The sequence below is a fragment of the Antennarius striatus genome, chromosome 6, assembly GCF_040054535.1.
Source record: "Antennarius striatus isolate MH-2024 chromosome 6, ASM4005453v1, whole genome shotgun sequence".
NCBI classification, from domain to species: domain Eukaryota; kingdom Metazoa; phylum Chordata; class Actinopteri; order Lophiiformes; family Antennariidae; genus Antennarius; species Antennarius striatus.
In genome coordinates, this window is record NC_090781.1 from 23,563,536 (window position 1) to 23,579,088 (window position 15,553).

The 15,553-nt window shown below is 40.0% G+C and overlaps 2 protein-coding genes across 8 annotated transcripts in view; one reads left to right on the forward strand and one right to left on the reverse strand.

Moving 5' to 3' along the window:
* The window catches only part of LOC137596366 (probable E3 ubiquitin-protein ligase HERC4), a 26,709-nt gene extending 17,315 nt beyond the window's left edge, over positions 1-9,394 (forward strand). Inside the window, exons 1-23 of one of the 2 annotated variants that reach the window (XM_068316819.1) lie at positions 2,675-2,737; positions 2,826-2,902; positions 3,261-3,319; positions 3,423-3,488; positions 3,757-3,848; positions 3,941-4,068; positions 4,146-4,297; positions 4,444-4,499; positions 4,615-4,706; positions 4,801-4,860; positions 4,944-5,040; positions 5,124-5,304; positions 5,397-5,548; positions 5,673-5,798; positions 5,917-6,012; positions 6,099-6,275; positions 6,638-6,778; positions 6,896-7,062; positions 7,589-7,655; positions 7,736-7,806; positions 7,926-8,109; positions 8,309-8,411; positions 8,695-9,394. In XM_068316819.1, the coding sequence (XP_068172920.1) occupies positions 3,277-3,319; positions 3,423-3,488; positions 3,757-3,848; positions 3,941-4,068; positions 4,146-4,297; positions 4,444-4,499; positions 4,615-4,706; positions 4,801-4,860; positions 4,944-5,040; positions 5,124-5,304; positions 5,397-5,548; positions 5,673-5,798; positions 5,917-6,012; positions 6,099-6,275; positions 6,638-6,778; positions 6,896-7,062; positions 7,589-7,655; positions 7,736-7,806; positions 7,926-8,109; positions 8,309-8,411; positions 8,695-8,933 (2,490 nt within the window). In that variant the 5' untranslated portion in view covers positions 2,675-2,737; positions 2,826-2,902; positions 3,261-3,276 and the 3' untranslated portion in view covers positions 8,934-9,394. Of the gene's footprint in view, positions 1-2,580; positions 2,738-2,825; positions 2,903-3,260; positions 3,489-3,756; positions 3,849-3,940; positions 4,069-4,145; positions 4,298-4,443; positions 4,500-4,614; positions 4,707-4,800; positions 4,861-4,943; positions 5,041-5,123; positions 5,305-5,396; positions 5,549-5,672; positions 5,799-5,916; positions 6,013-6,098; positions 6,276-6,637; positions 6,779-6,895; positions 7,063-7,588; positions 7,656-7,735; positions 7,807-7,925; positions 8,110-8,308; positions 8,412-8,694 lie in introns of those variants that run through there. The other variant, XM_068316818.1, reaches the window with a different exon arrangement.
* Positions 9,001-15,553, reverse strand: part of yif1b (Yip1 interacting factor homolog B (S. cerevisiae)) — a 54,638-nt gene continuing 48,085 nt past the window's right edge. For 4 of the 6 annotated variants that reach the window (XM_068316825.1, XM_068316826.1, XM_068316824.1 and 1 more), the window contains 8 exons: positions 15,441-15,540; positions 13,044-13,146; positions 12,595-12,721; positions 12,394-12,498; positions 11,828-11,964; positions 11,546-11,701; positions 11,332-11,425; positions 9,001-10,912 (listed from right to left, as the gene is read on the reverse strand). In XM_068316825.1, coding sequence (XP_068172926.1) covers positions 10,757-10,912; positions 11,332-11,425; positions 11,546-11,701; positions 11,828-11,964; positions 12,394-12,498; positions 12,595-12,721; positions 13,044-13,138 — 870 coding nt within the window. In that variant the 5' untranslated portion in view covers positions 13,139-13,146; positions 15,441-15,540 and the 3' untranslated portion in view covers positions 9,001-10,756. Of the gene's footprint in view, positions 10,913-11,331; positions 11,426-11,545; positions 11,702-11,827; positions 11,965-12,393; positions 12,499-12,594; positions 12,722-13,043; positions 13,147-13,922; positions 14,082-15,440; positions 15,541-15,553 lie in introns of those variants that run through there. The other 2 variants (XM_068316821.1, XM_068316820.1) reach the window with 2 other exon arrangements.

Sequence of the window (15,553 nt, forward strand, 5' to 3'; positions counted from 1 at the left end):
GACCAAAAAATATTTTTTTTACCGACCACCCACCAAACACGTTTTAGATCAACTGACTGGTCGATCGAAAAAAAATTGTGACTGACAGACTGGCCAATTTTTTATTTTCAGATCAACTAACCAAATAAAATGTTTTCATATCGACCGACCGGAAAAGTGTTTAGATCGACCAACCCGTCGATAAAAAAAAAAATTTTTTGTGACCGACCAATCGGCCGAAATTTTTTTTTCAGACCAACCGACCAAGAACAATTTTTTTCAGATCGACTGACAGAAAAGAATTCTTTAGGACGACCGATACAAAAAAATTTCTTTGATCGACCGACTTGTCAATCGAAACCGACCACCCAAAAATTTTTTTTCAGATTGACCGACCCATCGATTGAAAAAAAAGTTTTTCTGACCAACCGAGCAAAAAAAAATTTTTTCAGATCGAACGACCGAAGAACATTTTTTGGCTGACCAACCCAAAACAATTATTAGGCCAACCGACCCCAAAAAAATTTTTTAGATCGACCGACCAGTCGATCGACAAAAATTTTTTTTACACTGACTGACCAATTGGTTGAAAAATGTTTTTAAGACCGACTGACTGACAGGTAAAAAAAAAAACAATTCTGACTGAGCGACTGGCCAAATTTTTTTTTCAGATCAACCAACCAAAAAATTTTTTCAGATTGACCGACCAAATAAAATGTTTTAGGCCGACCGACCAAAATAAACTTTTTGACCAACCAACTGGCCCCAATTTTTTTTCTTCGGATCAACCAACCGGTTAAATATAGTTTTTTAGACTGACCAACCAAAAAAAATTTTGTAGGCCGACCGACTAAAACAAATTTTTTAGACTGACCAACCCCAAAATTTTTTGTAGATCAACCACCCTAAAAGTAACCGGCTGGCCAGTTGCAAAATTTTTGGAGTGACAGGTCAAAAAAAAAAATTTCTGTTCGACCGACTGGCCCAATTTTTTTTTTTTTTCGGACCGACTGACTGGCCAAAAAATATTTTTTAGAACAACCAACCAAAAAATTTTTTTAGACCAACCAACTAAAAACTTCTTTTTAGACTGACCAGTTGAAAAAAAATTTTTTTAGACCGACCGACCGGCCCAAATTTTTTTTTTCGGACCAACCGACCAAAAACAATTTTTTTCAGATCAACTGACAGAAAAGAATTCTTTAGGCCGACTGATACAAAAATTTTTTTTAGATTGACCGACTTGTCGATCGAAAGAAAAAACATTTCTGACCAACGACCAGTCGAAAACATTTTTTTTGGCCCAAACAACCAAAAAAATTTATTCAAACTGACCGACCAAAAAAAATCTTTTAGACCAACTACCCAACAAAAATTTTTGTAGATTGACTGACCCGTTGATTGAAAAAAAAAATTCTGACCAACCGACCGGCCAAAATTTTTTTTTTTTTTGACCAACCGAACGGCCAAAATTTTTTTTTTCGGACCAACCGACCAAAAAAATTTTTTTTCAGATCGACCAACAGAAAAAAATTCTGTAGGCCGACCAATACAAAACATTTTTTGAGATCGACCCACTTGTCCATCGAAAGAAAAAAAAATTCTGACTGACAACCGGCCCAATTTTTTTTTTTCCGGACCAACCGATCAAAAAAATTATTTTCATATTGACCGACTGAAAAAAATTCTGTAGGCCGACCAATACAAAACATTTTTTTAGATCGACCAACTCGTCGATCGAAAAAAAAAATTTTTTTGTGACTGACTGACAGGCCGAAATTTTTTTTTAGGACCAACCAACCCAAAAAATTTTTTTTAGATCGACCAACAAAAAAAGTTGCCAAAAAAATTTTTACACTGACCACCCAATCGGTTGAAAAACTTGTTTTAGGACTGGTTGAAAATGTTTTTTAGACCGACCAACTGACAAAAAAAAAAAATTCTGACAGAGCGACTGGCCAAATTTTTTTTTCAGATCAACCAACCAAAAAATAATTTTTCAGGTCAACCGACCAAAAAAGATGTTTTAGGCCGACTGACTGAAAAAACTTTTTAGACCAACCGACAGGCCCAATTTTTTTTTTCGAAATTAACTGATCGGCTAAATACATTTTTTTAGACCAACTGACTGGCCCCAATTTTTTTTTTTTTTTCGGATCGACCGACCGGTTAAACAAATGTTTTTAGACTGACCAACCAACTGACCAATTTTTTTTAGATCAACCACCCTAAAAGTAACCGACTGGCCAGTTGCAAAATTTTTGGAATGACCGGTTGAAAAACATTTTTTTTAGACTGACTGACTAAAAGGTTGAAAAAAAATTTTCTGTTCGACCGACTGGCCCAAATTTTTTTTTTTTCTGACCGACTGGCCAAAAATATTTTTTTAGAACGACCAACCAAAAAAATTTTTTAGACCGACCAACTAAAAACTTCTTTTTAGACTGACCAGTTGAAAAAAAATTTTTTAGACCGACCGACTGACAAAATTTTTTTTTAGGACTGAGCAACCAACATTTTTTTGGCTGATCAACTAAAAAGAAGTTTTTCAGTGTCATGAGCTGAGTGGGGTTTTGTGATTTTTTTCTCACCATGTATAAGGTCGTGTGGTGGGGATTAGTGATGTGGTGCGGATGGCCTGCGGTCAGGATCACAGTCTGGTTCTGTGTGGGAGTGGACATGTTTTCTCCTGGGGGGCGAGCGCAGATGGACAGCTAGGCATGCCACCACATCAGCTTTTTGACTGTGACACACCAAGGCAAGATCCCAGCTTGTTGTCAATCTAAATGTTCATACTTGTTTTAAGAAGTCTGATTTTTCCTTCTAACCTGTTCTCCAACATGCAGGCAGGTTCCCATTCCAGTGCCGTTGAAAGTGATCCAGGTTGCTTGTGGAAACACTCACTCTCTGGTTTTAACTAAAGGTATATGACAAAAAGCAGGATAAAGACAATTTGAGAATCAGAACATTTTTGACATTTTTCAAAAATCATAAATCACCAAGAAATGAAAATACTAATGTAAGGCACACCATGTAATGAGAATTTACTGTGATTGGTCGTCGAAACAAACTTTATTATGGTGATCTTCCAATGACGAATCTCCAAGATTATGATAATAATCTCAGGTTTGAAGCTTGGATTAGGGTTAGGTTTAGATTGTCTACCATCCACCAAACATTGCTGATTTTTCATCAAGAACTGTGCACATCTAAAAAAAAAAAAAGCCCCGTCTTGAAGTTAAAGAAAAAAATGTTCAACCTTCATTTTGTGTCTTTGCCAGGAGGAGACGTTCTCACATGGGGTTTCAACAGCCATGGCCAGCTGGGTCTGGGCAAGGAGGTGCCAAAACAGTTCACGCCTGTACTTTTGCGCGCTCTCTATGGGGTAGCGGTGACTCAGATTTCAGCCGGAGCGACCCACTCTCTGTTCCTCACCCTCCCAGGCCTGGTGTACTGCTGCGGGGCCAATAATTCTGGCCAGCTGGGGCTCAACAGGGTGGACAAGAATGGTACCTTGACTTGCTCATATTATTCAGAACTAGATCACAGTACAGAGGCAGCTCATTGGTTTAAAATTTCAGAGTTGCTGCACATCAGCTGAACAAAAATGTTCTTTTATTGTGAAAGATTAAAGTGTAAAATTATGTTGTTGTGTTCAGAGATGATGCAAATCTTGTTCATTGTCTCATTAAAGGAACGTAGGACATGTCACTTCCAGGTGTACTATGCTGGGAGTGGTGATATGTTAAATGAGTGCTTATTTCCTGTCTACAACAGGCAGGTTCAACGTCTGTATGGTTCCTGCCCTCAGACCTCTGGGGGTCTCCTTCTTAAGCTGTGGAGAGGCGCACTCTGCTGCCTTAACAAAGGTACAAACCTTGCCAGCCGTCCAGGATAATTTCCTGTGGCATGTGTTGGTGTTGAGTCACGGAATCAGACATAACTGAGATGTGATTTCTAGGATGGCAAAGTTTTCACATTTGGAGAGGGTCGCTACGGTCAGCTCGGCCACAACTCCACAACTGACGAACTGAGACCCAGATTAGTTGAAGGTCTGGGAGGGCCCGCCACGCAGATTTCATGTGGCAGGTAAAAACCCAGCGAACACGTAAATTTAGTTTTAATTTAAGAAAGTGACTTTTGACACATTTGACAATCGTTCCCAGGCGTCACACTCTGGTGTTGGGCTCCTCTGACCAGCTCTGGGCTTTTGGAAATGGGGCAAAAGGCCAAACTGGAACAGGACAACCAGAGGACAGTCTGGTTCCTGCTCTGGTACAGCTTCCATGGGTCACTGATGCTGCAGCCAAACCTAAAGGTATGCATGTATAGAAAGGGTTAACTATCCATGAGAAAACTTTCAGAGTTATGATTGTTAAAAGTTGAATAAAGTTTCGAGTTGGAAGAACTAAATCAAACAAAAATCTTGAAGGTTAAGATCACCTTTCTTATTTTTGTACACAGACTTAAAAATACTGGCTGGGTGGAATGCAAGTTTCGCTTACACGTCACCTGTGCAGGTAACATGTTGAAGCCCATTTGATCTTCTCTGTATTTGGTGTACCACTTTTGAAAATTCAGTAGAGTTCTAAAGTCTAGAAAAAAAATTTCCTCACGAAATATTTGTCTTCAAAGAGTTTGGACCGAGGACAAATAACTGGACGGCTGGATGAGGCAAAACTAAAAAAGTGGCAGACGATGCATCATGGCAACGACAAGGCTAACGGGTTCATTCTTTTCTGTGCAAACTGTATTTTAGCTGAGGTCAGATGGGGCGTATGAATGATTCTAACAAGCCATCTCTATTTTTTTAATCAACAGGGAATTATATGCAATGTTTCTGACAGGTTCAAGTCTGGTGGGAAGTTTCACAAAGGCGCCGTAAGTTCTTTTTGTGCTGACATGAAAGGAAAAGAACCGATTCTGAATGATTCTGATTTTCAATGCTTTGGATTTGCTACCAGCGGGCCGCCGTTAGAAGCAGGAGCGATGACCGTGGACCTGGAGGCCGCGAGCCAAGCGTTCGACCAGCTCCTGGCAACATCGTGGATCAACGAATCAGTGAATGAGTTTTTTTATAAACACGATTCATCCTGCAGATATATAAAGACAATGTGTCATCTCATAGATCTTTTCCTGTCTAGATAAACGTTGGAACCCTGATTGACTTGCTTGTGGCTTCCCGTAAAGACCTGAAATGTCCAGAGATCCTCCTGGTCTTGCTGACCTGCCCTCTATTCCAAGAGGACAGTAGCGTCATAAAGGGCGTGTTGCCCCTGGCTGTTGTTCTCGCAGACCTAAATGAGAGGACTCTGAAAACTCTAAGTACACAACTTATTGTCACTTTGTTCTGTAGGAAAACACGTCACTAAAGGACGTCTACATGGTGACTGTGTTGTGTGTGTTTGTTTCTGCAGGAGAATGGTGGTCGTCTGTCTCACCCTCCATATTATTGAGGCAAATATTGGTTTTCAGAAACGCCCTGGCCTTCATGCTGACAACTGGCCTACTGCAATCCCACCAACCAGGAGTGAAATACCTGCTGGAGGCCCTGAAGCTGCTCTACAAAGTCAGTGCTGTGGTTGATTTCATTTTCACTGAGACCTGATAAGAGATAAAATTAGTTACCCAGACAGGAAGCTCTGTGTTGTTCTTAAGAGTTTTCCTCTGAATTCTTTTTTTTTTCTTGACAGGCAAACAAAGTTGGAAAGTCTTACAAAGTCCCACTGAGCACCTTTTATGTCAAGGAACTCGTTGGTAATGTGGATCCGGTGGTGGACGTCACTCTTTGGTGGGAATTTATGAAAGGGAAGGAAACGGTGAGCAGTTACGATACAGTTAGAAGTGGTGCAGCACTTTATGAAAGTTTGAATCTGTCTCATTAGATTCTTTTTTTTTTTTTTTGCTGAAAGTGAGTCATGTGATGTGTTCTTATAGAATGATGCCGACTCGGCTGTTACTTTTTGCCGCTACCCATTTGTGTTCACACTGGATTGCAAGGTAGCAGTCTTCAACATCTCTGCATATCTGCAGGTACAGTATGGATTCAAAATAGGTCATTCGTGAAAAAAAAATTCATGAAATTAATTAATCTCTTTCTGTTTCATCTGAAATGACAGAAGTTGCTGCCTTTTGTCGATAACTGTATGCCTCAGCCTGAAAAGCTCCAGGGGGAACATACACGCGCTGCGCAGGCTATGGTCTTCTATCTGACTCTGAGACGAACTCACCTGGTGGAGGACACCTTCAGGCAGCTCGCCACCGCCGATCATGACGCCTTCAAGAAGGACCTTTTGGTGAATGCGACTAATTTAGCGCTGTGATCGCTCTCCGGTGATTCAGCTTTTCCCCAAAGGAAACAAAAGGCTGAACTTTATTCGCCAAAATCAGCTGATTACCAAATATTAGTTTTTTGAATTTCACTTTCAAGAATGACTTCAGTTGTAATTGCAAAAAAAAACAAAAAACCAACAACATTGTTAATATATTTTCAGGACCTTTTGCTCCAGAAAAAGCAGCAATTATAGGATTAGCAATTATAAAATTTTGAAGTGGCAGAACGGATGTCACAGATTTCCCTCATGAATATTATTTTGAACTGATAGTAATTCAGTTTGTGTTCCACAACACTTAAAATGTATTGTTCTGTCCTTCCTAGGTGCAATTTGTAGATGACAGGACTGTGACTAATGTCAACAAAAAAGACCTGTTCCTGTACGTGTTTGAGGAGTTGATGTGTCCTGAGTCTGACATGGTCATATTCAACAAGAGCGAAACTCTGGCCTGGTTCCCTCCAAGAGTAAGCGCAGATCAGTGATTTAATACATTCCTGATGCTCCATCTGACAGTTTGTATTTTAAATTGTCTTCAACTTCATGTGAAAACTTGAACTCTGGTTTAATCTTCAATCAAACAGCCAAAATTGGGGGAGAAGACCTACTTCCTGTTTGGCGTTCTGTGCGGCATGGCTCTCTACAACCACAACATCGTCTACATGCCTTTCCCGCTGATTCTCTTCAAGAAGCTGCTGAGACTCAAACCCTCCCTGGATGACATGATGGAGTTTGAACCTGTGCTGGCAGAGTGAGATTCCTGCATCATTATCAAATAGTCGATGGAGATTTGTGTGCAAAACATCTAAAATTAAAAGTGACATGTTATTGTATAAGATTAGGTCAGTCATTTAAGGGATTGATTAAATATAGGTATCAATATTAGATCTACTCGATCAGTCACTCTTTAAGATACATCAGACATAAGTACAACTTTTTTTTTTTAAATATAATTTTAATTTACTTTATTGATCCTCTTAACTTTATTTGTTAATCCACCCCAGCACACAATTTGATAAACAACTAAACTTCAGCTGCTGTTTGTTTCACTTCTGCAGCATGATTATTTGTTATCTCATGGTTGATGTCTTTTATATCTTGTGGGGCATGATGTCCAAGTTATGAGCAAAAATCTTATCTTTATCACAAAGAGTCGTTCACAAAAATATGTTATAACTGATTATTTTCTTTTCATGAAAATCCCTTAAGTAACTGATGCTTTATTGAAAAATATTAAAAGATCAATGACATTCATCTTTTGTTGCCTCTGTCCTCAGATGTTGGAAGTGCATGCTGGAGGACTACACTCCAGAAGAGGTGGACAGCTTGGAGCTCACCTTCACTGTGGGTTTACTCTCTGACTGACTAAGCTTGTATTTCATGCTTTGACTCCAGTTTGACTCCCAGTTTGATTGTGGCTACAGGTGACCTGGGCTGGTGAGACGGTTGAGCTTGATCCAGCCGAAAAGGGAAAACCTGTGACAGCGTCCAACAAGTATGTTTTTTTTTGTCTGTGTTTGCATTATTTTAAAAAAAAAATCTTTCATTACCGCGTCATTAAAAGAGAATGGTGAGTTAGGGGGAGTTGCTTGTCTCATTTTTTTCCTTTACTAGGAAAGAGTTTGTGGACGCGTTTGTCGACTTTGCCTTTAATAAATCAGTGGAAAACGTGTTCAAAGAGTTCAAGAGAGGCTTCTTCAAGGTGTGTGACATGGATGTAGTGGACTTCTTCCAGCCAGAGGAGTTACGAGCAGTGATGGTGGGGCAGCAGACCTTTGACTGGAAGCTCTTTAAGGAGGTCAGTTCAAAACCACGAGAGTTTTGAATTTCAAATATTTATGTATACTATATATTTATATATTATATTTACAGAATATGTAACTAATGAAAGAGGATTAGACAAATGATAAAAAATAGAAAAGCATTGGAATACCCTTTAAATTCTTACATTTCCACTTCTATCATTCTATTTCGACTCGTATCTGTTGTCCAATCAGAATACACTTTATAAAGGAGAGTACCATGCTGAGCATCCAACCATTGTGACCTTCTGGGAGGTGTTTGAGGCACTGACAGAGGAGGAAAAGAGAAAATTCTTCTGTAAGTGTTTATTATTATTATTATTATTATTTATGTAGTCTAAAGGAACACCGGAGTGGACTGTCTTGAGTTGTGTGGAATGTGTAGCCTTTGTCTCCCTCTGGTGGCAGTAAGCGCCATTACATGACGGCCATAGAGAATCCGGTGGTGATGGGGTGAAACAGAAAACTCTGCTGCACTCAACCATTGCTGAGGAGCTGAATGAAAGATTTTCCTTTGTGCTCTCCTGAATAACTGAATTTTAGGATTTTAAGAATGACCTTGTCTTTGTCTTTGTGGCCAGTGTTCCTCACGGGATGTGACTGCGTACCCTACCAGGGAATGAAGGTCATCCAGATGACGATTGATGTCTTACCTTTGGCCACTGAGATGCACCTGCCTGTATGTTTCGCCTGTTATTTCCTGTTGTTGCTGCCCATGTATCAGAGATACCCAGCGGCGAGGACGATGAAGACCAGACTTCTTAAAGCTATTTGTTACAGTGGAGGCTTTTGGAGAGAAGATATCAGAGGCAAAACCTAAGACTTCCTCAGAAACACTCCTGTTGACTTCGAGCTGTTTTGGTCTCTTTACTTATCAATCACATATATTGCTTTTATTTGAAATATAGACAAGTTAATGTCAACTGTAGATTGGAGTTCAGAAGTAGTCCTACTTGATACGTTCTGATTTACAGAATAATCTTGTGTTGATGACCCTATATAATCTGTATGTTTACAATGCACTATGACCAATATTTACACATAATTATTAACATTATTATATAATCAAGAGCATTACATGTGTGCTGAAACCCTGGGACATCACTGTAGTATGATAGCATGAGTCCAGGTCAGATGGACACGTTTATCCTCCTCTGACAGACATGACAGCCTGACCTTTCTGACACTTTGCATTTAATAATGTTTCACTTTAACAACACATTGTTCAAAAGTAACTCCTTTTTGCCTCAAACACCTAAATAAACACTATATACTTGCTTAGTTTATTATCATGTTGAAGTCATTTGAATTAAATTTTTTTAAAAAAGAAAAGAAATAACTATATTTGCTGGCCTAATAAAGTGGAAAAAGAAGCTGAAAGGAAGATGAAACAAAAGATCTAATTACCACGCATGAAAACATGTCACTAGATTCACTTAGTAAAACACTTCTGTGCACGAGACACAACTCAGTGGTTCCATCAGACGAAATTTCTCATTACATCGTTCCAATAGTTCTGTTTTACATGTAGAATGTTTCCACTTTACTTTGCCATTCGAGATTATACTGATTATTAATTACAAGATCAAACAGGTTTAAATTACTTCCTGCAAAGATTCGGCTGGCACTTCAGGATTATGTAAATGAGCAGTTGGACAAAAGTCAGAGAAAGTTTTTTTATTGACACCTTTTAAGTTTTTCATTGACAACTCAGTTTCAGCTTTTATCCATGCGCTCCATCTGAGGACGACACAAAATGTGAACTGAATGAATCCCAGCTCATGCGAGGCCTGTTCTAGTTTGAGCTAACAGAGGCTACGTAGAAAGCAGGCGGCACAGGTTGTCGTGACATTAGGTTTGCAAGCACATTTAAGCACTTTGACATTAAAATATCTCAAGTATCACAAAAACAAAAACATTTTTCACAGAACAGATCGTCTCATCCCATCCCTTTCTTTATTTCGTCAAACTTTCAATATGAAAAACAGGAAATAAATTACTTTGTTTTTATAAAAGCTATCAAAAGTCATCATCTGGAGGTGTACGCCTTAACGTAGCCTCCGTTCAAAACTTGTCCTGGCAGCGACGTTCATCAATCTGTTAATAGAAAAAGGTCAAATAGGTAAAACAGAGGTGGCGCTACGCCCACTCACCAGCAAGACAACCTGACAGAACTGCTTCAGGGAAAGTGTAACCCACGTAAAACATCGACGCCCTTTCATCACAATTAAACCTTGATCTGAGTACTTTCCTCTCTTTCTGGACGGTCTGCAAACTTATCTTTCTGTTGGCTCAGACAAATCATGAGATGTAAGACCAGAGAAACATCTGAAATAATACTGTTAGTGAAACATACTTAAATATTCCTAAAAACAAAATTACAAACAAATAATTACACAGTGAAGAAAAAGGACCCAAAGCTCCTCTTTCTTGATACAAGACATTTTGAAGACGTAACAAAAAAGGCAACAAAAAGCAGTGACGCCTCACTTTTCTACTCGTCCTGTGGTTCGTTTTGCTCCGTCTACACAAGCAGCGAGTCTGTTTGTCTTTATGTCCGTGGCGTGACGTGTTTTTGAGGGATTGATGTTGCATTTGGGGCAGCAGAGTTTCTTCTCTTCTTCTTCACCCCGTGTCCGGGTTCTATCTGACCAGGTGGTAGGTGAACCAGTACATGAAGATGGGTTGTGCTGCCGCTATGGTCATGGTGAGATACATCCGCAGCTGGTTTCTGGTTCCTCTCACCAGCCTCCCCTCCGCCGCCGACTCAGATAACAGCTTTAGACGAAGAGTGCGGATCTAGGGAGAGACAGAGTGATGGCACTTTATACTTTCTTCATTGTTTTCTCAAATATAACCAAGAAGATGCAACAAAAGTCAATATCAATATCGATTTGACATGTGTTTTAGATATGAAGTCATGATCAGACGTCACTGACATGTTTGGAAATGAGAAGGAAAACTAAAATGATGAGATGAGGGTAGAATGGAAGGAAAGATGTCCAAAAAGGTCCAGAGCTGGAAGGTTGAGGAAGAGAAGGTTTCCATGGTAACAGGAGGAATCAGACCCCACAGATGAGAGAACCAACATACTAGTTTTATCCAATTTATGGGTATGAACAGTACACTAGTAACTGCATGTTAATCACAGAGAGTAAATGTAGCATCATTAACCATAAGATGTCCGTCGACTTGTATTCGAAGACGTTACTACTCACAGTAAAAACAAAGATGGCGACGCAGCACCACAGAAGAGACAGGTAGTACGCTAGCCTCCCAAACAGCAGACCAGCAACCACCCCAATGATCATCCTGAACGAACAGAGACGAGGGAAACACTCCGTCAACGCTACGGTAGATCAGTGGTACATGTACAAAGGTGCATCAGCAGCCCCTGATACGAAAACCAAGGCTTCATCCTACTGTACGCACCCAACATATTTGTATCCAGAGAAGGCCAGCAGGTCTATGGTGGTGAGATCCGTGTTCACAGTCACAAGGTAGAGAGAAAGCAGGACCGCCAGGACTTCCATGATCAGCCAAACCAACGTTGAGCTGGCCTGAACTCCCAGCAGCTCCGGGGAAAACCTGCAGAAAATAACACACGCTCGATTGCTTGAGATTGAGAAGATCAGTTTGACGTCTATGATCAAAATGTTTAATTTTGTTCCTTCCCCAGGAGCTATGACAACTTTTGATCAGAAAGGCAGGTACCTGTTTTGTGTGCCGAGGGCAAGTCCAGCCACCAGGATGTATGTGATGAAGCCCATGGCGGGGATGTAGAGATCAGGAGCGTTCACATCAAAGCGTGGAGCCACAGGAGTGTCCTGCTGGTAGTTCACCTCCCAATTCTACAACAAACAGACAGATTAGTCAGTAATTTATGACTGGGCTGAGAACATGCAGTAGATAACTAACATGTCATCAACATCTTTACATCAGTAAATTAAAAGAACAGACTGGTGCGTTCATTCAACCAGTTAGGATTCAGTTTATAGTCATGTCTGTCCCTCTTCTAATAATGCAGCCAGTGAGGACTTTGAAGGGCTTTAATAATGACATTACAGTAGTTTCACTTATACTAAACCTAAAGCTCCACATACGGTGGAGGACCACCAGACAAACCACAGGCCTTGTCTCTCTTTACTGGTAAATGTTCACATGCTCACTAAGCAAAAGCTGCACATTCTAAAACCCGGAAGCCATATTTTCAATATGAATGTTGCCTTCAAATGCAGCAGGAATACAGATCACTATTTCACAGGTGAAAACAGTCTTACCTCGTGCATGTAAGGGAAAACTAGCAGACCCAGCTTCTTCCCCACATAAAGTGTGTCCACAGCAAAGTAGTATTTCAGCTTTGAAATGGGGATGAAGTGGTTCAGCTGAAATATCAATCAACGCATTATTTGAAAGTGGAAGCCTTAGGCTTTGACCTAAAGTAATACCAGACTTTAATAAAAGCATATTGCGACTCTCACATTTTTGTCCATGATCTCCCTTCCCTGGGAAGCCAACGAGGTGCCGTACGCCATGGCCAGGTTCGACATGGGGTCTGACAGGATGGACTGGGGAGGGGATCCTGCTGCCTGAGGTCCCTGTTGGTTGCTGCTGACAGGACACGTGAACATTCATCAACTGAGAGAACATAGTGGATGTGTCAACAAAAATCATTCAAACAAATATTCAAATCTAGTGTCAGATGATGCAAAAGATTGCACAGCTCAGCAAACAGACAGTCAACTAAGATTGGAAAGTTTTCTGTTAATCTTCCACTGAAGACACAAATTATTTCAACTGTAAGAACATTCCTTGTAGTCTGAGTTACATTTTTTGTCTTAGTGTTTAACAGGACACATGTTTAATACTGCAAAAAATACATATATTCAGAACAATTGTGTGATTGAGTAATACTTTTAATATCTCCCACCTGAACCCTGAATGAGATCCAGGAGGTGTAGCGCTGGTGTCCTCAAACAGCTGGCTGCCTCCTGGACCATCCACAGGTGTATTCCTTAGACGCATTTTAGGCTCTGCATGAAAAGGATGGATAGATGTCAAGAAAGTATAGATAGAAACCTGTGAAAGCACCTGCAGTGTTAGGTGGTGCAAAAAGCTGAGAAAAAATAGTGAAGCAAGCAACTCAAACAAATCAGAAGGTGTCTGTTAATTTTTAAAAAAAGTTGGACCATCTTGACCCTCAAGTCAGTCTTGAAATTCTGAAATTGAGTTTAGGTAATGTGTGTGTTTTGTGTGTTTCCATTGTAGCTCCAGAAATGCTTTGCAGGCTAACCTCAAACTTTTAGCATCTGTATTTTATTTTAGTTTAAATGTTCCTTCAAGTGACAGAAGCATTATGTTAAAATATGTCAAACTCGACGCGGTGATTATTTCCTAATCTCTTATAAAACAGCATGTTATCGATTGGCTGTGGTTCTCTGCAGCTTCCGTACATTTTGTCGAGACGCAGAAATCTGTCCCACATATTTATATAACGACCTTTATGTAATGTTAGGGAAGTTAGCGTGTTAGCAATATGTTCCTGATAGGTTTTAATCTTCACGTCGTGGACAAACGTTCCTATTTAATAAGACCACGCTGCCACTCAAATAGGCTGACGTTAAACCTCAACACTTCACTATTACTGACATTTCGGTGTCTCTTCTGACAAGTTTTCACAGACGGGCTGTTTGAAGCTATTACCTAGCCTCAGGGAGCTGAAAACGCAGGATGGCAGAAAGCTAGCGCGTACATGCGAACAGCAGCCGGTGATTTTAATGACACCGAGCTGCGTGACAAAACTACGTACGTAACCTACGCTGTCTGAAGCCACCTTGAGATGCGGTGTAATCCATTATTTGTCTGCCGTAGCCCTCAGTTCATGAACTCTACTGAGACGAAGGAGCCACTTGTTAGCAAGATCCTCCGTGAAGTCATTCATAAATTTACACGGAAGTGAACGGTTTGCTTCTTCTTCTTCGTTACTTATTGTGGTGCTCAGCGACAAATACTGTAGACACTGCCCCCTACCGCATGAAAGGGTCCATTGCGATAGATTGAAGTAATTACAGTACAAGTCCTTCTCACTTTGCTACCTTAATTAATATTATTAAGCGAAAAAGCCGCGGACTACCATTTTCTTCTCTTCAGCAATCAGTGGGTTTTTCATCAGGAAAGGATTTGGCTTTGAGCCAGGTGATGGCCAAAAGTAACCGGCAGTACCATGACACCAATAAAACCAGGTCCAAATAAATGTGAGGTATGGCGTGGATGTAATTTCAATATTTACTTCCTTCACATTTGTCTTTCAAGTGGCCCTGCAATAAACTGGCAGCTTGTCTAGGTTTTATCCCACCTCCCACCAATGTCAGCTGGTAGAGTTTCCAACCCCCAACCCAAAGTTAAACTGACACTCCAAAGCGGCCCTTCCTCGAATGTATACACCCACATACTCACAAGTGGAGCTCACGCGTACTGTAAGGTTATTTTACTTGTAAAGACACAGGTCAGAAGAGGAGACTATTTTAAGGGATTTTATGCCGTCGCAGCTGCTCCAAAGGCCACAGACTACAATAGAGGTCTACAGCTAACAGCTTGGTGTGCCGTGACCTTTAAGACGCGCACTTGGCTCCGGGTGATTCTGTCTTTAGACATTAAGTTCAACAAAGTCCATTTCAAAGACAAGGAGAAGCGGTGTTTGCATGTGTGTGTCTAGCATTATTTAAGCAAAACAAAGCATCGTCTCCTGGTGTGATTTTTTAAAAAATAAATAAGGAAAATGCTATTTATATCCCACATGGGTTTCACAACAATGAAGTGATATAAGTGATTTATATGCACTCTAAAAGTACACTTTTATCCATTTCTCTGTGAATATTTTTGCATAGTGTAAAATTTGTGCTGGAAAACATGGAAAAGGACAATAATGTAGATGCAAAATGCAACTATTGAAACTGAGCCAGTGAAATTAAATATGGCAACCTGGTCTGTGTCCATAGATCAGAATTAGGATGCAAGTGCAGATAGACTTTCAACATAAAGCTTCATGAGAGTAGATACTTGTTGTTAATTGATCCCCTGAAACCCCTGTTTTCTAATCAATTAAAAAAAAAAATTAGCAACACAAACTGAACAGCAGTTCCACTTCAGGTCTTGTTATTGTTATATCTCATCTATAAAACATCATTAGCTGGTTTATGAATCTTACCACCAATTAGGTATATCTTCTTTAGCATTCATGAACCGAGAGGGACATAAGAGAAACCAACATACACAAAGATAATTTTAATGTAAATCTCAGATTGAGGTAAATAATTTAAATGTGCACCTTTGGGATTATGGAATTCATCCAATGTTAGTGGGAGGAATATGTAATGTAGAAGAGTCGACAGGACTGAGATGTAAAAGCACCCTCAGCATCAGTGATTCTGTAAAGAGAGA